Here is a 22375-nt window from a genome sequence, read left to right as displayed (position 1 = left end):
CTTCTGTGGATGAGTCCCGTCTTCAACTCCAAAGACATGGACTTTGTGCTTCACTTCAATCCAACTAAACCCTTGTTCCTTCTTCACTCTTCCATCTTTCATGGATTTTCTTATTTTGGCAGATTCTTCCCATTTTCCGCAAGCTGAGTACAAGTTAGCCAAGGCTGAGTATGCTCCGCTGTTCTCTGGCTCGATAAGAAACAATCTCTCTGCTGCAACTTTCCCAAGATCAACGTTCTTGTGAACCCTGCAAGCAGAAAGCAGTGAACCCCATGTCACTACATCAGGCTCAATCGGCATCTTTTCAATGAACTCTAGTGCTTCCTGCAATAAACCAGCCCGTCCAAACAGGTCCACCATACAAGCGTAATGGCTAAGGGTAGGTTCAATCTTATATACGTCCTTCATCATGTGGAAGTATTGACGGCCTTGGCTGACCAAACCAGCGTGAGTACAGGCAGAGAAAACACCAACAAATGTTATGTGATCAGGTCTTAGTCCTTCCATCAGCATTGTCTCAAAGAGCTCGAGTGCTTCTTCTGCATGACCGTGCTGTGCCAATGCTATAATCATGGACGTCCAAGATACTGTATCTCTTTCGCTGCGTATCAAATCAAATGCCCGCCTTGCCGATGTAATGTTACCCGCCTTTGCGTACATTGTTATCAACGCGTTGCTGACAGAAACCGAATAAATTTCCCCTGACTTTACAGCACTCCCATGGATTTGCTTTCCATGACCTAATGATGCCAAACTTGAAGCTACACTTAACATTGCTGCAAGAGTATAACTGTTGGGTCTCTGCCCACTTCCAACCATTGATCTGAAAAGGTTTATAGCTTCACCATACAAACCATGTTGCTCGTATCCAACAATCATGGCGGTCCATACAACTACATCACGATCTTTCAACGAATCAAATATCATCTTAGCTTGATTCATATCTCCAAGCTTAATGTACCCATCAAGTAAAGCTGTAAAACCTTCGATCTTGAGATCAGCAGTTCCTCTATGTTCTATCAGTCTCCTGGCAGTCTCAACCCCTCCACACCTCGAATACATCGAGATCAAGGCGTTTAACACAATTCCAGAGTTATCAAATCCAGTTGTAACAATATGAGAATAAATCTGCTTCCCAATACAAAGTTTCTCAAGATTGGCACAAGCAGATAACACACTAGCCAGAGTGAATCTATCAGGTGACAACATAGAATCCCTCAGCATCTTGGAAAACATATCTAGAGCTCTGAGATCATACCCTCTCTGATTGTAACCAGCAATCATAGAATTCCAAGTGACTATATCGCGCTCAGCCATCAGCTCGAACTGCTCCATAGCAAGATCCATCTGACCAACCTGCATATGTAACGCAATCATAGCATTCCAGCTTGAGATGTCTCTAACCACCATTCTATCAAAAACAACTTTTGCCATCATTGGATCACCACATTTTGCATACATGTTAAGCAGTGAATTCGAGACGGAAACGTTACAACGAAGGCCAAGCTTAACGATGAAAGAATGAACCTTTTTACCTGTCTCCAAACACCGAGTTGCAGCAACCGATGCAAGCACATTCGTAAGCGTAAACTGCGTCGGCTCAATCCCTTCCTTCATCATTTCCCCCATAGTTCTTATAGCCTTATGATACTGACCAATGTTCTTATACCCAACAATCATCGTTGTCCACGAAACCGAATCCTTTTGAGGCAACCGATCAAAGAACTCACATGTCGAATCCATATCTCCTCGCTTAGCGTAGGCCGAAAGAACCGTGTTCCATGAAAAAGCTGTCCTCAGAGGCATTTCGTCGAACATCTTGCGTGCGTGAAGAGCGTAACCGGTCTTCGAGTAGACGTTCATTAGATTATTAATCAGGTAAACACTGAAAAAGAGACCCGATTTGATAACGCGACAATGGACCAGTTGCGCTGTGAAACGACCATTGGACTTGTTTACAGATTTTTGCAGGAGATTGGTGCAGAGTTCCAAGAGAGTAGATAACGAGAGTGGTACCGGAGCATTCATTGGAACTGTAGATTATAAGTTTTATCTGTTATAAAACTTATTACAACTTCAACAAATCTGTACAGGTGACAACTTTCCGGAAAGAAGAAATAAGATTCTTGTCATCAAATAGGTTTTTAAAAAAAATTGCAATATACAATATCTATAATATACAATATCAAAGTTTTTTTGTTTCAGGAAGATGTTTTGAAGTTTCTATCCAACTTTTAGATTAGTTTAATATTTTATATTATTATTTCTAGTTGAACTTGTTAAAAGTAAAAAAATTTTAATTTGCGTGCTTTAGTTAAAACATTCTATATTTTGAAACGGAGGAAGTAGTATTTTTGCAGCAGTTTTTGCTCAAAAATCGGTTTTGGAAAGTTTTTACATTTGGTGACATTTAATGCTTATATTCATATCCAAACAAGTTTAGTTAATTCTTTCTATTATCTTTATAACCAAACAGAATTAAAATAATTTAAATATCCATATATAATATTCTATAATTAATATAGATATTTAGAAGATTTATTCTAAAAATTATTCTCCTATCATCTTTTATTTTTTAATTTTAAAATTTAAATGTAGTGAATCATCATATAATACATAAAGTTGATAAAAATGTATATTTTTTCTTGCATATATTGTGATTTTTTTTTAAACGAACATATATTACTCAATTAATATAAAAAGTGTGTGTTCAACATACATATATAGTAAATTTACCTTATATAGTTAATTATAGAATTTTAAGAAGTTTATAATTTATAACTGATATATCTAAACTTAGTAAAAAAGTTTAAAATTATGAATATTTAAACATATTAAATTTTTAAAATAACACAAACGAATTATATTACATGACGGGTTATATGATATTACATAATTGAATTGATAATACTAAAAAATAAAATATCATTAATATGATACTTCAATACATGTTAAATCCATATTTTACTATTTTAAGAACACCAATATAAAATATATCGAATCAAACTGATTTAATTAAGGTTGTATTAAAAAAAATTGTTGAGCGATATACCACTAATTATATACTAAATCACTAAAATTAACCAAAAAATTACATTAGCAAAATTAGTATTAAAATGGTACATTAAAAAAATAAAAATAAAAATAAAACTTGCCCCATTGTATACCGCGAATCATAATCTAGTTTGAAATATATATTTCCTCCAGTTTTAAAATAGTTGTCATTTTAGGTCTTTCAATTTAACTGTTGTTTTCGCTTTCTAATGTCATTTTTACTAAAAAAAATTATCTTATTAAATGAATAAAAAATTAAATTATTTAAAATTCTAATAATCAAACTGGGGTGGTTTGCGAGAATAATGTTATTTGATAAACTTCTTAACAAACATATCACCACTATAAGTGACAAAATTAATAATGTAAAAGAAAAAGTGACAAAATCAAGAAACTACTAACACTAGAGGATGTTAAGAAGATCATATGAGCTGATATATCAATGAGAAACAACTAAATTACAATGCAGAAAAGTACAAGCAACTGGGATTTTGACAAATCAATGGTGCCATAAATAATTTCTCCAACGCTATCTAACTCGATTAAGGTACACCAAATCTCATTCCCTTTCCCCAAAACTCACGGGCCGTTCGATATGACACTTGAGAGCCAAAAATATTAAAATAAATTTATTGACAATTTTGTATATATATATATATATTTTTTTTTTTTTGGTCAACTGGTATTATATTTCATTAGAGTAGTTTGTTACAGGTTGCAAATGTTCAGTTATAAGAAAGGAAACTTATGCAACAGAACTCTACCCAGCTTCTTTTTCTAAATTACACCCTTTATCTCTGAGGGCCTATACCAGAAAGAAAAAGGGAGATTAGCACTTAGACTTACTTTTCCTCCATCTTCTTTCACTTACATCCACTTTCTATTCTTACTATACTTTTCCAACTGATCTGCTTAGATGTCTTTATTTATTAGCAAAACTGCCCTCGAACTAATGTGCCTCACATGTAACTAATAAGCAGAAATTGTTCTCTCCCCCTTGGTGTTTCTCTCTCTCTCTCTCGAAATCAAACTGAGTTTTTTTCTTGTAAATGGATTATGTAGCTTTTTAGATGGCAAGATTCTTTGGATTTGTATAAGTGTTTTTTCGGTATCTATATAGAACCAAAAAACAAATCTGGCAACATCTTTCACTATGATTCTCGGCAATCAATGAATATAGCAAAGCATTGTGTTTTTTTACAATCAGCTAATCTTAGAAGCTTTTAACACGATTTAAAGTTGTTAATGTCGCCTAACGTTGGAATTTTCCAGATTTAATCCTCGGAAGTTTATGTAGCCACTAGTGAAGAGTATCCAAGAGATGGATAAGGAGACAAAGGAGGCACGGAGAATATTCCCATCTCTTTACTGTCTGCTCCGTCCCAAAACCCCATCCAACTTGACGGTGTTAATGGACAAGCATCAGCCTAAGCTTGAACTTCTTCCCTCTTCACAGCTTTATGGCTGCTCAGGTGGCTTTCATCCTCTGTTACTTCCTCGTAGTAAAGCAGCTTTGTCATAACCTCTTGCAGCTTTTATGGCCGAGTCAAAAGACACTAACCAAACATGAACACCTTAAGCTGATTCGGGTATCCAAATAGAACCCAAAAACGAATCGCCTTCTCTCCGGTCCCAGCAAGTATCTCCGCCCCTTCGCTCAGGTAAGTATCTCCGCCTCTTCGACTCCGGCAACCTCCTCCGCTTTGATTCTTGTCGAAGTTGAATTGAGTATCAAAAATATTTGATTTGGAGAAATCTGAAAGAACAAGGTTATTGTTGGTGGTGGTTCGAGAGTTTGTCGTCATCGTCTTTATCGGTTCGAGGGTTGGTTATCCTTCAATGGGATTTGTGGATAGTTACTTTTGGATAGTTACTTTTGATTATTAGATTAAGAATCTGAGGAATTTCATTCTGTATATCCATAACACCAAGTCCATATGTTCATTACAATTTTGCATTACTGTCCGATTCTTGAGATCTTATGAGTAATAGAGCTATCTTATGAATTTCTTTTTGCATCCAAACTCCTCCTTGTTTGACACTAATTCTCAAGCAAAAATCTTCCCCACATCTCAGCCTTTGGAATGATAGACTCGTTCTACAAACAAAAGGACCATGGAACAAGCATTGACACATTAGAATCAAACAGAGTTTCAATGGTTGAACGGTGGCTATGGATCTGACCATGTGGATTATAAGCAATGGATACCGATCTACGAAAGCCATGTGGATGATAAGCAATGGATACCCCTAATGATAGTTTGTAACTATGAACATCTTTGTTCTAATCAATTGGTTAATGATAGTTTGTATCCAACAAGGATACTTATAAGTAACTTCTAAAATTAAAATCAAACACTCACGAATAATCTGACGGGGACAAAGAGCTTAACGGAACAAGGATATGGATCGATTAATCGTGTGTATTATGGATTATCATGGATTGGGTATTATGGATTATGATCAAAGTTGAGGAACAACGGCTGGAACACAGTGATTATGGATACGATCATGTGTCAGTGCTTACATCTGCCAAAAAAAACATAAGAAAATGACATATACAAAACCAAGTCTACTTACTTTTAGAGGAATTATCTGCAATCCTAAATAAAGCAATCGTAAAGCTACAAGAGAAAGACACAAGAGTATATATCGATAACGACATGGAGAGAGAGATGATACTTTGAACTTGGTTTGAAGAAGGAAAAGACCCTTCTAGCAAATATACTTTTGGCTAGTTGTGTTATGTACGTTTTCATGCTATAATCCATGACATCATAATATTTTGCTCATTCTCTGTAATATTATCACTAGAACTGCAAAAATTATGGTAAATCACAAGAAAAAAATAAATAAATAAACAACACAAACATAGATATTTAACATTGATTTAAAGCTAAAGGTAATGTGTCCACAAAGCTCTATCCAAACATATACACACAAAATGGTTCATAAACCAAAAGAAACAACATTGATTTAACATTGGATACCAATCATGTGGATGAGTAGTTATGGATACTCATCTCATAATATCTTGTTCATTCTCATAATTTCTAACTGTAGACCATTTAAGCACATCCACTAAACTCTGACCATGTGGTCATTAACCCCAAGAAACAACTAAATCAGAAAAGGAAGCCGGTCCTCTGCATATTGCTCTTTGAGTTTACCATCTATGATCTATACCAATTTCTTCATGTATTGACTTGAAGCCATCCCTTTATAAGCAACTCACTAGTTCCTCCTATTGCAACATAAAGACATGTTAGTATCAATTTGACTTTTTTGTTTCCGATAACATTTACAAAACCAAACTTTCATTCTTTATCAAACACATCAAAACTGTTACAAACAAAAAAAAAACTTTATAAGCAAATGTCGAACTCACATTGTGACAAGGAAGCCATAATTGATTGATTTGGGGGACTAGAATCAGAAATCCCATTGCTTATGTTTGTTGTTCTGAATCTTCCTCACTCTCTTCAAATTACTATGAAAGAGACTCAAAAATTGATCCTCAAATCTATTCCAAAAGAAAGAAACTGATCAAACAGAAGAACATACAAACTTTCATTTTTTCAGAATTGTAAGACAAACAATTTTATCTTAAGAACTAGACTCCGGCGGGGAAGCTACAAAATCTGTTTTTCTCCCAAATTCCATAATAAACCTCACCAAGAGTGGATCCAGCGAAGATCCAAGCAGATTTCACGGCGATCTCGACGGAGAGTTCACGGCGATCTCGACGGAGACTTCGCGTAGGTTCGACATGTCGAAGATGAAAAAGGGTTTGTCGAAGTTGTAAGAGAGACCATAGTAATCATGGTCGTCACTTCGAAGATTTTGTCTTGTAGGCAGAGTTCGATTGAGAGAGAGATGAGAGAGAGAGAGAGAGAAAAGAAGAGGAGGAAGAAGAAGAAGACGAGAGAGAGAGAGAGAAAGGTTCGTGGAAAAGTCGAAGAGGTGTCGTGAGCAGTTTGTGTAAAAATGATATCTTATCTTTTTGGATCTTGTGTTCTATGTTTTTTGCACTTTACACGACATCAGAAAAAATAATTGTGAGAAAAAATGTACAGTGAATCGGGGTTTAGTTAGGAGAACAGTTAGATTGAAGGAGTTAGAAAGGGTGAAGGGTAAAATATAATTAAACTTAGAAAAGTATATGAGTAGTAAAAAGTAGGTTTACTAGTGAATAGTTTAGAAGAAATTGGATGTGGGTGTAAAATTCCCAAAGAAAAAACTATATAGACCAAAAAGTCAAAATCAAACAGGTTGAGGAGTTCTTTCCTCTAGGAACACATGATGAAGCCACGAGGGGTGATTTACAGCTACATACTACTGTAATCTGCAATCACTCGTGACGCTTTCTGTTATTAAGATAGCACCTCTGTTTGAGATTGAATTTTCCAAAAAAAATTCTAACTTTTGAAATGTCGAAGTGATTGGTTAGCTTCCGACGCTTGGTATTTAAAAGATGGCCAAGCAGCAGGTCTTGATATCGCATTGAAGAGGAACTTTTCCTGCATTGCAAAGATTACCTTATCGATATTGTGACTTCTCATACTGTCTATAGCCCACATGAGAAATACAAACTGAGCTTCTCTTTGGTCAGATACTTTTGAGAATGCACGTCTACTATGAAGTAAGACAACACCTTCATGATCTCTCAAGACCCAAGCTCCACCAGCTAACTTGTTTCTTTTGGACCACGAGTTACCTATGTTGCATTTAAGCCAACCTGTCGGGGGATGTAGCCATAGCTTATCTGTTTGGTTACTTCCATTCGCCGAGGTCCCTTCCCCTGGGTCCCTAGTTTCCACTGGCTCAATTATACTGACCTCTTCGACTCTTTGAGCTTTGACCCACTCAAACCAGTCATCCTTTGCTTTTTGGGCCGAATCAATAACTGAAAAACAAAGCCCTTCAAAAGCAATATGGTTCCTCTTTTTCCACAAACTCCACATCACCCAAGGAAAAGAGTGTTGTATTTCTTCTGGCCAATCTTTGTTGCTCTGGTTTGTATTTCTTTTATATATATCTATATATATATATATATTTAGAAACATTTAGCAAATAAATCTTAGAGTTGAAACCTATTTACAAATATGCCATTAACATTAATTATTAATTTGTTTTTATTTTATTAATTAATATAAATTTTGATTTTTGGAAAGATTTCTTATGCTAATAAAATTTCCAAATAGCTATTAAGTATACCGTATACGTAGCCATATATGTAGGTGTATTAATAGTAGGTTTTATTAATATTAAGTATACTAAATTAGTTTTTTTCAAATAGCTATTTTCCCATTTCTGACAAATTATATACACACATCTTGGATCCATTTTAATAACCAAAGTTTATTAAAAAAAAAATAATGTAAAATTCATGTCAAACAAATAACTGTTAACAACTTTTATTGGCATTTCACAACAAAACTATATATACTAAAGTTAACTGATTCTTTATATATAAAACATACAAAACTACAATTCAAAATTATCCTACAAATATATTTAAAATTTTAAAAATGATGAAAATACTACTACTGTAAATCAAAAAAAAAACACAGTATAGTCCTTCTATAAATCATTACTTATTTAATTGTATGTTATACTTATACTATATATAAAACAATAAACCTTAAACAAAATACTTTCTAATTTCTATACTAACTAATATATCTATATTTGTAAGGTTGTATAATTTAAAAATATAAATTAAACATTAGTTATATATATAGTTAATCTATAAAACAAGTTACATTTTTTTATAAAATAAATAGTCCTGCGGTGTACCGCGGGTGAATATCTAGTATACCGTATTTTTAAAACATCATTTATATAGGATTATTATAATTTTAGAATATTGATTTGATTTTAGATAAAGGTATATATAACTTTAGTATTATTTTTATTTTCCCTTTTCTCGGCAACTAATTAAATTTTATTTTTTCTTTTTCATTTTTTTTAAGGAAACATATCCAGAATATCGAAGGAATAATATCAAAACATTATTACAAAATTGAATTATATATAAATGATGATAAATAAATATACTTGACCAAAAAAAAAAAAAGGGAGAAAGATAATGAATACGTATATCTTAATACAATAAATCAAAGGGGACTTCTCTTTTCTTTTTGGGTCTGAAATTAACAATATATATCACCAAATTGTCCGAACGGAAAAATAAATCATTTGCGAAACCCTAGCTCTGCTAGATTCTTGTTAGTATCGTACTCCTGCGAAAAGGGAAAATGAATCATGGTCCCGTGATTCTTGCAACGGCTAGCCATGATCATACCATCCGATTATGGGAAGCCCAAACCGGTCGCTGTTACCTTGACTTTGACTACTATGATCCTGCTTTGGTTCCTGTGGGTCAATTGGTGTGTGGTGGTTTCTCAATACTAATCTGTGTGACACTCTTTTAATTATTTTTTTACATTTCATCTGAAACTTTTTTTTTTTTGTGTGTGTATTCATCAGCATGTAAATAAGCATGTAAATAGGCTTGAGATAACCCCAGACAGGCGTGGACTAGTAGCAGCTTGCAATCCTCACATACTACTCTTCGATCTCAATTCCATCGACCCTCATACACCTGTAATTAAATATTCCTTTTTTATTTTTTTTGTTCTTTAATTCCTTGGTTGAATGAATGATCTTGATGGCATCATTAGGTGAGGACTTTTGTATCACACACCAACAATGTTGTGGCAGTAGGATTCCAGTATACTGGAAACATGATGTATTCAGGATCAGAAGATGGCACAGTTAAGATTTGGGACTTGAGGTAGCTAGCTGTAGTACAATTTATGTTTTGTTTCTTTCTTTTTAGCTCAATGCTGATTTAGAGTAGTTCCATGATCTTGCCAAACAAATTGCTGACACTTGCAGGGTTCGGGGATGCCAAAGGGAGTTTATAAATGATTCACCAGTTAACACAGTTGTTTTACACCCAAATCAGGTTACATCAACTAGCCAAATTGTGTCGTCATCTATTAGTGTTGTTGTCTTATTTGTTATCGTTTTTTGTATAGACTGAATTGATATCTGGAGACCACAACGGCAATGTACGTGTATGGGATCTCAGAGCAAATTTGTGTAGCTGCGAACTGGTTAGATTTTTATCCTAGCTAGTTACATCTTTTGAGAATAATTAAGTACATAAAATCACTAAGGTGTATAACTTATAGGTACCAGAAGTTGGTACACCTATACGGTCTTTATTCGTTATGTTGGATGGGACAATGGTTGTTGCTGCTAATAACCGTGGAACTTGTTATGTATGGCGCTCATTGCGTGGAATACAAGTACTATTCTGATTCTGATTATATGAAAATTTTATTATTTCTTCAACGGCCTTGCTGTAGTTGTTCATGCATCATGCCATTTTAAAAATTCGATTGTTCTTTTCAGACGATGACGGAGTTTGAGCCCCTTCATAAGCTTCAAGCTCATAATGGTTACATCCTTAAATGTCTCTTTTCTCCTGGAAACAAGTAAATATGTGTTTCTTATTCTTTCTCTCGAACTTGTTTTCTTCGTCTTCTTTCTTTTCGGAAAGGTCTTACATATTTGTGAGCAGATATCTAGCGACCGCATCATCTGACAAAACTGTTAAAATATGGAACGTTGATGGTTTCAAACTAGAGAAAGTTTTAACAGGTATTGTTTCCATGTTTTTGGAACGGTTATTTCGTTCTCCAATACACTTTCTAATTACACTCGTAGCATCAAATATAATTTAACAGGACATCGAAGATGGGTCTGGGACTGCGACTTCTCAGTTGATGGAGAATATCTTGTAACAGGTACAATTTAACTCCTATTTACTGGAAAACTTGTGCGAGACAGAGGAGTCTTTTAAACTTGTTATATGATTAATTGATTATTGTAATATTGTATAGCATCATCGGACACCACGGCTAGACTGTGGTCGATGCGAGCGGGAAGAGAAGTGAAGGTGTATCAAGGTCATCGCAAAGCCACTGTGTGTTGTACACTTGTACAGTCCGTGATTAATTAAATCCTGTAAAATCCAAAAGGCTAAATTATGACTGTGTTGTTTGTTTTAAATAAAATTATTCTGTACAATATTGAATATTTCATTTCGATTTTTTTTCCAAATTGCTTCTCTGATTTTTTTTCTTGATCAAGAATTGATTCTCTCTACATTAAAAAGACCAAAAAAAAGAACTCTGATCAACAATATGAGAGGAGGCCTTGCAAAGTAAAGTATCATTTTTAACTACTAGAAAATTCAATTTCTAAAAGCTACCCCATTGCAAAGTAAAGTATCATTTTTTTAAAGACCTTGAAAGACAAGTAAGCTCCGAACCTATCGAACCTCATTTTGAGTTCGATAAATCAATCCACTAATAGGATTAGCTGCCACAAACATAACATAACATCAAAAAATCAGTGCTTGTATATATTTTGATTATACTATTGAAATTTCTAGAGTTGTGAAAACAGGATCGACCAACATTAATTTTTACATCAAAAAATGTCAATATACGAATAAATATATAAGCTCATCAGCTCAACGGATGAAGGCAACCCATATCGTTGTTCATACAATTCACCGAATTAAAACAAGTAATCACACCATCATCATTATCATTAGTACCACTCCAAACATATCTTTATAATTAGTCAGTACGGCCAAAACAATGCATAATGTTGTTGTCATAAGGAACAAAAAGTACACAATTAATCTACTCAACCACAGTGTTGAACCACGAGATATGTTAAGAGAGATGTTTAGACCAATTACCATCCATACATCTCTCTTGGGCGTTAGGTTCTTCGGCTTGGTCCTTTAGTTTCCTTTCGGTTTTGAGTAAAGAAATTTAGTATCCATCCATGTATTTTTATTTTTTCAGTTCAGTTCGATTCAGTTTGGGGCATTGTTAGTGTGGCGACTTTTATCCGGTTTGATAGTTTACAGGTTAATAAAAATCTAACTGATCACTAGTCCGATCTATATTCGATCTGATCCATTGTTATGTAGATTCAAATATATGGTAAAACCAATACAATTTTAAACACTTTCAAATATGATGAATCCAAACTAATATAAGTTTGAGTTATAATTGCTATACCAAATAATTATCTATAAATATAATCTCCTACTTTAAATGACGTTACTCACATAAAACTGCATAAATCCTCTCTCAAATAACATCTTAAGATAATACCAAATTCTCCAGTACTATTATCAAATTTGCTCTCCACGCTTCCACAATACTGTATATGGATTTAGTGAAATCCAAGCCCCCACACAATTCTTTCCTGTCTAGACCTCTAAGATCCACATAACAAGTCAATACAAGCTTTCGATATCTATTAAGATCAATCAAAGATGCAAATCATGGTGATGCTCACAACTTTTTAGCTAGCTAAGGTGCTATATTAATAATATTGTCATACACTTAAAAACGTTTCACAAGAACATCACAACGTAACATCATTACCATCTCCTTTAAAGTTTAGATCAGAAACATCTAGACAACGCCAAGTGTCATAGTAAATAGGGACAGTTCCAAAGAGATCAGACCGCTCGACCGTTCCACGCATCCCTGATCCACACCTACTCAACACGATGATTGTACACCAAATCTTCTTTCTGGTTGGTTGACTAATAATATCTCCCAAATATTCCCACAAGAAAGCAAGTTTTCCATTGCAATCCACCATTCCAACAGGCATGCCAATAGACTTATCAAGCGTCAAATCACTGACCATTCTCCACTCCTTACCTATAGAGTTATACCACATTAACCCAAACTCCTTGTAATAAACATAGATCACATTGTTTATCACACACACTCCACCTCTGGTCCATGCCCTTTCATTAGCCAAATCAAAAGTATCACATCTACCATCTTTTGTATCGTAGATTATGTGTGCTCTTTTATTATAACTCATACCATAAACCTTCCCTTCCACGGCCACAGATTCGGTCACAACTTTTCCATATGGATCGACTAATCTTTCTCCATATTGGATTTTCCCATGGGGACTTAATGGTCCAACCTCCCAAGTTTGAGTCGCTGGGTCAAAAATCTCCACTTGGATCTGGTCTTTGCGGCACCCTCCCGTTACATATAATTTTCCATCTACAACTGTCACACCTGGTAACTTGCGAGGCTCTTTCATGCTAGGACCCTCACACAACTCCCCGGTCCATGGATCCAAGAGCCTAATGCTCGGGGAATAATGATCCATAGATCCACCGATAAAGTAGATCGTGGAACCTACCGAGACGATGGAACAACACAGCATCTGTCGAGGAAAGTGCGGAAATAATTTAAGAACACTTCTTTTCTTCTCTTGTGTATCAAAAGTGAACCAATGAAAGTTCCTGCCAATACTAGTAGGTTCGGTAAAGCAGACACAAAAGATGGGATAATTTTTGGCCATCAAGGATCGCATATGTGCAAATTCAGGAGAACGCACAAGGGATCGGAACCTTTTGCAAAAACACAAGAGAGGTTTGGGTAGTAGCATCTTGGGACGCGAACTAAGCAGTTCAAAACTACATCGTATGGTAATGACCAAAACGACAAAGAAGATTGGTCGGAAGACACAATCTCGTATGGCTTAGGGTTTCCGTTGACGAGCTTTCCAGCTCGTCTCATGAGCCTTTTCTTGTATAAAGTCCTCATGAGTTTACTTTGAAGGAGACAAAACAAAACAAAAAACTTAGTAAACCAGGGGCCACGGCGCTCGATGACTGTAAGCTAGTTGGTGTGATGATGTCGGAGGCGGCTATATGGTGGAGGAGGAGAGAAAAATAAGGAGCCCTAACTAAAATGAGTTTATATATAAATATATATTGTCATGTCTAATTAATACGTGTTTAATTATCTATGTGTTGTGTTATAGTATATTTCGTTTTGGTTAAATTTGAAAATATAATAAATAAACTAACTATATTATATGCAATTACGATAGATATAGTATATAATTGAGTAATTTAGTAACTGCGTGTTGAGCAAAGCCATTGTGTGTTGTAAATACATTCCATGATTAAAACATATATCAGAATCTAAGAAGGTTACAAAAAAAAAAAAAAGAATCGAGGAAGTTAATTTACGATAATTTTGGAGCAAGTCATAATTGAGAGAACCTACTCGCATTGATATTTCGGTGATGTAAACCTAATTATTTAATTAACTTTCAACATGTGGTTCCTTCAAATGTTAGTTTTCCTAAGTTTAAATGCTTGCTTGATTTTTCAGAATACAGCTTTTGAAATATTAACATTAAGTTCCTCTTCATCTTCCTCGATCGTTCGTCTCCTAATGAACAAGTTTGAGAGATATATATGTAACTGGTGATTAGTTATCAAGTTTCAGAGATAGGTAATTGGTGATATATATGCACAGAACTGCTAAGCCAATGCAACATATCAATAATATAGTACAAAGTACGAAAATGTCTCATTAAACAAACATCATAAACATATCAATAATATAGTACAAAGTACGAAAATGTCTCATATTGAACATCCCTTAAACAAACATCATAAACATATCAATAATATAGTACAAATTACGAAAATGTCTCATATTAAACATCATAAACATATCTCTTTTTAAGTTTTAGTAAGAAACATTTAGACAACTCCAAAATTCATAGTAGTTAGGGACAGATCCAACTAGATGAGACCTCTCGACCTTTGCATGGATCTCTACTCCAATCCTATCCAACGCAATGATTGCACACCAAAACCCTCTATTACCATCGATCATGCTACCACCCGGTGGTCCACCCCACAGAAATCCGAGTTTTCCATTGCAATCCACCATTCCAACCATGACATACAATTCACTAAGCGTACCAAAACCTTTAACCTCTCTCCATACCTTATCTTTAGAGTCAAACCACATTATCCCACGATTAATGTCATAAAAATAGATCACACTGTTTATCACACACAATGCACCTCTCCTCCAAAATTCTACTTCAGTTACCATCTTAAAAGTCTCACATCTACCATCTTTTGTATCGTAGATGATGTGATTCCCATCTGTAAAACTCATCATACCATAAACCTTCCCTTCCAGGGCCACAGCTTCGGTCACACTCATCCTTCTATTTCCGTATGGTCCAATGTCCCAAGTTTGAGAATTTGTGTCGAAAACCTCCAATTGGATTTCGTCTTGACGGCACCCTCCCATTACGTATAGTTTCTCGTCAACTACTGCCACGCCTGGTGAACTGCGAGCTTGTTTCATTCGAGGACCCTCACACAACTGGCCGGACCAGGAATCGAAGATCCATAGGCCCGACGAGGGATCTAAAGTGGATCCTCCAACAAAGTAGATCTTGTAACCTATCGACACGGATGAAGTACACAGCATCTCTTGAGAAAGAACCTCAACTGAGTTGAGAGTGATCCCACTTGTTTTCTTCTCGTTTGGGTTCAAAGTGAACCAATGATATTTCTTGTTAACAATCTTATGAGATTCCAAGAAGGAGAAATAAAAGATGAGATTATCTCTGCTCACTAAGGAGATCGCATCTCTGCAAGCTCAGGAGAACGCACAAGGGAACGGAAGCGTTTGGAAACACAAGAGATGGTTGGGTAGTAGCGTCTAGAGACACGAGCTAAGCAGTTCAAAACTATATCATTAGGTAATGATGAAAACGAGGAAGAAGAAGATTGATCATCGGTGGGTAAGGCTGTGGCGGAAGACGACACAGTCTCGCACGGCTTAGGGTTACCACTGATGAAGCTAAGAGCTCGTCTACATGGGAGGAGAAAAAAGCCAAGTAAACCAGTTAAGAGTCTACTTACAAATGATGATAACGACGCTCGATGAGTATTCTCTTGCGGTGGCTGTGGCTGTGGCTGGTTGGTGATGGAGTTGGAGGTAGATATCTCGTACGTCGGAGGCGGAGAGAAAAATGGAAGGCGAAGGAACCCTAATTAATCTGTGTTTGTATGTATATTTATATTTGATTAAAATTGAGAAATAAATAAAAGTGAAGGAGCCCATAATCCCAAATCCATATTGGATTGTAGACAACCTATTAAAAAAAAACAAAATCTGAACTTTAAAGCCCATAATAAATTAGCCTAGATATGTGATTGATACATTTCTGATACATTATTAGCGATATGGAAATAGTCACATTTAAACGATGCCGTCTAGAGTCACTTTCTGAACAACAGAGACAGCAGCCAGTGAAGTGGCTGTTGATCCACGTGGAACTCGTGGACGATACTTCTTTTATCAGCCACTAGCCGACAGTGGCCTGGCCTCATCAGGTTATGTGCTTAGACAGCGTCAGCGAGTGGATATTATAAAGATCAGGTGGACAAGGTCGTGTGTCTATCGGAAGTTTGTAAAAGCTCCGATGACTTGTCAACGGCATGCCCCGTCCCATTCCGTCGCCTTTACATCACCTTGAATAGTTATCGTGAATGCATTATAAACATCCGTCGCCTTTACATCACCTGGAATAGTTATCGTGAATGCATTATAAACATTCTTCTTTGCATAATGTAATAAGAATATATAGCATATGGCTTTTGACAGTTTATGTACAACTTAATTTTAGTTTAAGTCAAAACCATATTATTGTTTTCTTTTTTTGTCAACGTTAATATAAAAATAGTACTAGTTATGTATTTGTGAACCCTTTTGATAATAGATACAATGAAGATTTCACATCTCCATTCTTTACACTCTAAGTCTAAAGTCTAAACCCTTTAATTGATTTTAAATATAAATTATAGAAAACTCCAATTAGTTGATCATTCATTACAAATTTTATGAAATTTTCCATTGGCTGAACTTTTATTGGACCTAAAAAATTAATGATATCCTAAAATAACTATCTAAAATAGATAAATTTCGGGTTTGAAACAACAACATTATACTTATGTTTTCTTTAACTACCGAATTTTTTTCTAACAGTTATAACTAACAAATATTAACTAATTTGAAACAACAATCTGAAAATAAATAAACATACAATCAGAAAACTTTAAGTTTCAATATGAAAATAAAAAAGGACACTCATTTGTCCAACATTTTCTTCCATTTAGGGAGACAATTTTTTCAAGATTCGATGAATAGTGTTCCTGATAAATGAATCAGTTATCTACGTACGTAAAAAGTAGAACACTGTTTTATAATGTGTAATATCCATAATCTGGAATCAACATAAAACGATTTCTATAGTATATCGATTTGCGAATGTGAAGTCCGTGAATAGCAAAATCAGGGAGAATTAACGAATGAATGCAAAGGAAAAAATATATTGATTTGATTAGTAGTATTGTGTTTTCTCAGTATATCAATTTTTTTTAAATACAATTTCAAATAAATAAAAGAAATAATAAGATGTTAAAAATAAAGTAAAAAAAACACATATTAAAAATTTGTTGACAGCCTCTTTTGCTATTTCTTTTATTAAACCTAATTAACACCAAAAATTGTCACTGTGTTTAAAAGAAAATTAAAAAGTGTTGTTCACTTTTCTTTGTTATAAACAAATACAAAAAGTATGAGAAACGTTACATCAATGAGGGGACACGTATCCACCAAAAATTAACGTAAGGAGGCATCGTAGACTTTTCCTCCTCCGCCTCCTTTACCTAGAACCAGACCGTCGATATCGACACCGACACGTGTCAGTTAAACACACACACAGCCACACGGATCCATTGGCTTGTTCGGTGTTAGCCTCCGGTCTCTCTCTAATTCTCCTCATTCCTTCCTCTCTCTCTCTTCCCCAAAAATATTGGGCGCAAAATCTCTCTCTTTCTCTCTCTCTCTGTCTCCAACGAAGAAGAAAGCGAAAAGTCTTCTCTTTTTTTCTTAAAAAAAAAAAAAAAAAAATTAATAATTTGAAAAACCCTAACACGAGTCCGCCGTCTTTGGTTCGAAGAATCTGGGGATTGATTTAATCGTTCTGAACCTGCTTCCTTTGATGTCAATTTCTCCGGTGAGTTTCGATTTTTGTCGGTTCTGATTTTGTGTTCTTTTTTTCCAAAATCAATAATAGCTTTCTGAATTTTTTTGCGTTAATCGCTCGCTGTTCATCAACCATTTATGGTAACTAAAATTTGAAAGCTTTTGATTCACTTCTTTGGAAACTTTTTGTTTTCATTTTGGAAACTTATGCTACGTTTATTTGTTTTTCTTCTCTCTAGAGCCTTTTTCTCTTTTCTGGACCATTCACCACCAATCGTGTCTGATGAGTTCTTGAAGAGCCGAGTCACAAAGTTGAATCCTTTTCTCAATGTTATATGGCTGAAGACAGTCTACGGGTTGGTATGATTCCTTCTTCTGGTTTGGCTGTTTTACTCAATGGTGATGATGCTATAGATCATCATAATTCGTCGAAAGCTCGTATTGTTCCGCATTTTGATTATTCTGGTCACCGGCCTTTAGAACGGACTATCGAATTCTTGTTTGGTCTACCAGAAAAGTCTGTTGGTCCCTTGGATGGTCAAGTAGACTGTAGCTTGATTAGAGCCGTTATTAAGAATCAGTTCTCCAAGCTTCACGGTGAGTTGGATGTTGTTTCAGCTAGTCAGAGAGAAGGAATCAGTGTAGTTCATCATGGTGTTGGACCTCCCGTTGTTGGCTTAGAGGAGTATAGCATTTGTGGTGATATCAGGATTGTTAAACCGCCTCTTTTTTTGGAGAGCTTAGCACTCTTCAGCAGCGCCAGGGCTAATGCTTGTATCTGGAAAGGAAAATGGATGTATGAAGTTGCCTTAGACACTTCGGGAATTCTACAAATTGGATGGGCAACACTTGCTTGTCCTTTCACAGACCAGAAAGGTGTGGGTGATGCTGATGATTCTTATGCTTTTGATGGTAGAAGGGTAAGCAAATGGAACAAGGAAGCTGAACCTTATGGGCAATCATGGGTAGCTGGGGATGTCATTGGTTGCTGCATAGATTTGAATGATGATGAGATATCCTTCTACAGGAATGGTGTCTGCCTTGGGGCTGCATTTACTGGTATCAGAAAACTTGGACCTGGATTCGGGTATTACCCTGCTATTTCTCTCTCCCAAGGTGAGAGATGCGAGTTAAATTTTGGTGCTTACCCGTTTAAGTACCCTGTTAAAGGTTTCCAACCTCTTCAAGAAGCCCCACCTCGAAGTTCTTTTGCAACAGAACTGCTACGATGCTTCTCAAGACTTCTTGATAGGCCGGACCGCTCGTTGGCTGATACATTAAGTAGACTGAGGAGGTTTGCCTCGGTCGAAGAACTGTTTTGCCCTGTTTCCCGTGCCATATGTGATGAGTTCTTCTACATACTTGAGCAAGACCCTTTGTTGCCCGAGTACTTAGGACGAGGTGCATTTCTGTCATTCCTCTTGGAGATTTTCAGAACTCAAGCACCCCATGATTGTTTAAGTTTAGACAGAGTTCTAGATGTACTTCTTGAGTTCCCACAATCTCATTTGATCTTTGAGCATCTAGTAAACGCTCTTGCTTGTGGCTGCAAAACAGCGACGTTGATTCTTACCGAATGTCCATACTCAGGGCCGTACCCTTATCTTGCTCTGGCTTGCCATTTGTTAAAACGGGAAGAATTGATGGTACAATGGTGGAGATCTTTGCAATTCGAGTTTTTGTTTGAAGGTTTCTTGTCATGCAGGAATTCCAACAAACATGACTTACAGCAGTTAATGCCTGTTGTTTGGTGGCCTGGATCCTCTGAAAATATATCCTATGAGACTAGCATGGGATTTACGGTCTCTGCTCTCTCTGAAGCCATTAACAAGGTATAGAATATATCTGACTGGTTTTTGTTTGTTCTAAAGTTATCGCAGGCATAACTCTCCTCTGAATATAGTTTGAAATCTGATATTACTAGGATTGATTAAAAAATCTTTTCTTTTTGAATTCAGATTGAGGAGAAGCAGAGGAATCTCTGTCTCTTGGTCATACAATTCATACCACCCGTATCACCACCCCAGCTTCCTGGTTCAGCATTTAGGGGGTTCCTTCAGAACCTTTTATTAAAGAACAGAGGCGCAGACAGGAATCTGGCCCCTTCTGGAGTTACACGCAATTCGGTTCTTGTCTCTCTGTTCTCAGTTATACTCCATTTTTTGTCGGAAGGTTTCACAATGCTGAAGAGTAGTGAAGCCGCTCATCACAATATTGGTTTTCTTCACAGAGGTGGTCAGCAGAAGTTTCCATTGAGTTTGTTTCTTAAAAATGATCCACATCGAGCTGATATCACTAGGCTTGGCGGCCTGTTTAGTCATATATCAAAGTCTTACCCCACAGATGATCAAGAAGAAGAAGTAATGCGGTGGGAAGAAGGTTGTATGGATGATGAAAAGAATAGAGTAACTCACGCTACTGAGCAGAAGCCATGCTGTTGCTTAGCCTATGATACTGATCTTACTAATTCCTTGAAGGGTCGAGGAAAAAATACTGCTAAAAGTTCTCGTGGTCAATGCAGCTCCATTCCTGAGAGATCCTCTCCTGTTGCTGCAGAATGTAGTGCTGCAAGTTTCAGTGAAGAAATAGAGGACAAACCTAGCACAAGTAATCAGTCTGACCCTGACTTTGGTTATCGTCCAGTAAGATTTTCTCGAACTGCACTACAAGAGAGTAGAATCTCATCTGCTATACTAAGCGAAGAAGAACTATTGGATGCTCTATTGCTATTATACCATATTGCTGTCGCTCCAAATTTTAAGCAGGCAAGTTTAGTTGTTTTTCCCTCTTGTTTATATTCAGTTTTACTGTTCGTATGATACATGATGCAACCCGAATAAGTTTGATAGGCTGATAGGTTTTCCATTTACTTAGGCATCGTATTACATGTCTCACCAATCGCAATCAATATCACTTCTAGAAGAAACGGATAAGCAGATAAGAGAACGGGCTTCAAGTGATCAATTAAAGCGCTTAAAGGAAGCTCGCAACAACTACAAGGAAGACGTGATGGATTGTGTTAGACATTCCGCATGGTAAGTTTCACTTTAACCCATGGATTGTGTCAACTTCAAAAGGAGGGTGTACTGAAGAGGTTTAAACTATTGTGAGGAAATGTTACAATGCTTATATCTGTAGATTTTGTCTTTATTCATTCTGAATCTTTTGTTCAGGTTCCGCATCTCATTGTTCTCTCGTTGGAAGCAAAGAGGAATGTATGCATTGTGCATGTGGGTTGTACAGCTACTTTTGGTTTTCAGCAAAATGGATTCTGTATTCGTTTACATTCCAGAGTACTACCTTGAATCTTTGGTAAATAGCTTTTTCCCATTTCCAGTACTTTTGGATAGAAATGAACTAGTTTCAATTTTTCTTTGATCAAAACTGTGAGATGTTCCAACAACTTATTCTGCTCCGTTATCTCTGTTTTTAAGTTACAATCTTTTTGATAATTTCCTCAGGTAGACTGTTTCCATGTGCTTCGCAAGAGCGATCCTCCGTTTGTCCCATCAACGATATTTATCAAACAAGGACTTTCATCATTTGTATGCCTAAATCTCTTATCACAGATTCTTTTTTGTCTTTTTGTTTTTTCTCATGGCTGAGTTTAGTTAATTAGCTTTAGGTCAGTTGGACAACGGCTCTAACATAGTCATTCCAACTTATTGGGTTTCCAGATCACTTTTGTAGTTACTCACTTCAACGATTCGAGGATATCGAACACAGATCTTAGAGATCTACTTCTTCAGTCAATATCCGTCCTGGTACAGTACAAGGAGTACTTAGAAGCTTTTGAGAACAACGAGGCAGCTACCCGACACATGCCTGCAGCTCTACTTTCAGCGTTTGACAACAGGTCTTGGATCCCTGTCACAAATATATTTCTTCGTCTTTGCAAAGGTTCTGGGTTTAGTTCTTTAAAGAACGGGGAGTCTTCGTTTTCATCTACTGTTTTCCAGGTTGGTTAGGTTATTTAACTTTGTTTCTATCTGATCCTCAGCCTACATATTGGATTTTGATTTTATTTTTTGTCTAGGCACTTCTACGAGATGCTTGTGTCAATGATGGTGAATTACTCTCTACTTTTCTTAACCGGCTATTCAACACACTGAGCTGGACCATCACTGAATTTTCTGCCTCGGTTAGAGAAATGCAAGAAAAGTATCAGGTCAGATTATAAGCTTGGATCCCTTTCATTGATTAAGTTTTCATAGTAATTGATTACTTCCCTCTGAATGATTGTGTTGCTTGATCTGCTATACCCTTGCAAGTATTTGAAGTCTTATACGTGCTTTTCTTTAACCAGTTTTTGATTCGTCTTGTCTTTATGTAGGTAGTGGAGTTTCAGCAAAGGAAATGTTGTGTGATATTCGAGA

The 22375-nt window shown here is 36.0% G+C and overlaps 3 protein-coding genes, 2 long non-coding RNA genes and 2 pseudogenes across 9 annotated transcripts in view; 3 read left to right on the top strand and 4 right to left on the bottom strand.

The window, feature by feature from the left end:
* Positions 1-2123, bottom strand: part of LOC104702752 (pentatricopeptide repeat-containing protein At2g22070-like) — a 4541-nt gene extending 2418 nt beyond the window's left edge. The window contains exon 1 of the mRNA XM_019227924.1: positions 66-2123. Within this exon, the coding sequence (XP_019083469.1) occupies positions 66-2028 (1963 nt within the window). The 5' untranslated portion in view covers positions 2029-2123. The remainder of the gene's footprint in view (positions 1-65) is intronic.
* On the top strand, positions 3841-5014 carry LOC104702750. The gene is made up of 2 exons (XR_754088.1): positions 3841-4054; positions 4327-5014. It is a non-coding gene; the product is annotated as an uncharacterized LOC104702750 (long non-coding RNA).
* On the bottom strand, positions 5912-7022 carry LOC104702748. The gene is made up of 3 exons (XR_754087.2): positions 6730-7022; positions 6443-6577; positions 5912-6298 (listed from the first exon to the last, which is right to left on the bottom strand). It is a non-coding gene; the product is annotated as an uncharacterized LOC104702748 (long non-coding RNA).
* On the top strand, positions 9242-11100 carry LOC104702747 (protein LST8 homolog). The gene is made up of 10 exons (XM_019227367.1): positions 9242-9446; positions 9547-9663; positions 9741-9853; positions 9958-10027; positions 10101-10178; positions 10257-10373; positions 10480-10562; positions 10649-10728; positions 10815-10874; positions 10971-11100. The coding sequence occupies exons 1-10, from the start codon at positions 9315-9317 to the stop codon at positions 11087-11089; spliced, it is 969 nt and encodes a 322-aa protein (XP_019082912.1). The 5' UTR covers positions 9242-9314; the 3' UTR covers positions 11090-11100.
* On the bottom strand, positions 12520-13706 carry LOC104704964 (annotated as a pseudogene).
* On the bottom strand, positions 14522-16185 carry LOC104704963 (annotated as a pseudogene).
* The window catches only part of LOC104702746 (E3 ubiquitin-protein ligase RKP), a 6694-nt gene continuing 2170 nt past the window's right edge, over positions 17852-22375 (top strand). For 2 of the 5 annotated variants that reach the window (XM_019227921.1, XM_010418656.2), the window contains exons 1-8: positions 17853-18030; positions 18239-19831; positions 19958-20764; positions 20874-21034; positions 21173-21311; positions 21461-21544; positions 21677-21958; positions 22036-22167. In XM_019227921.1, coding sequence (XP_019083466.1) covers positions 18335-19831; positions 19958-20764; positions 20874-21034; positions 21173-21311; positions 21461-21544; positions 21677-21958; positions 22036-22167 — 3102 coding nt within the window. In that variant the 5' untranslated portion in view covers positions 17853-18030; positions 18239-18334. Of the gene's footprint in view, positions 18031-18238; positions 19832-19957; positions 20765-20873; positions 21035-21172; positions 21312-21460; positions 21545-21676; positions 21959-22035; positions 22168-22375 lie in introns of all 5 variants that reach the window. The other 3 variants (XM_019227922.1, XM_019227923.1, XM_010418657.2) reach the window with 3 other exon arrangements.

The sequence above is a fragment of the Camelina sativa genome, chromosome 7 (assembly GCF_000633955.1).
Source record: "Camelina sativa cultivar DH55 chromosome 7, Cs, whole genome shotgun sequence".
NCBI classification, from domain to species: domain Eukaryota; kingdom Viridiplantae; phylum Streptophyta; class Magnoliopsida; order Brassicales; family Brassicaceae; genus Camelina; species Camelina sativa.
This window is presented reverse-complemented; position numbering and strand designations above follow the sequence as displayed.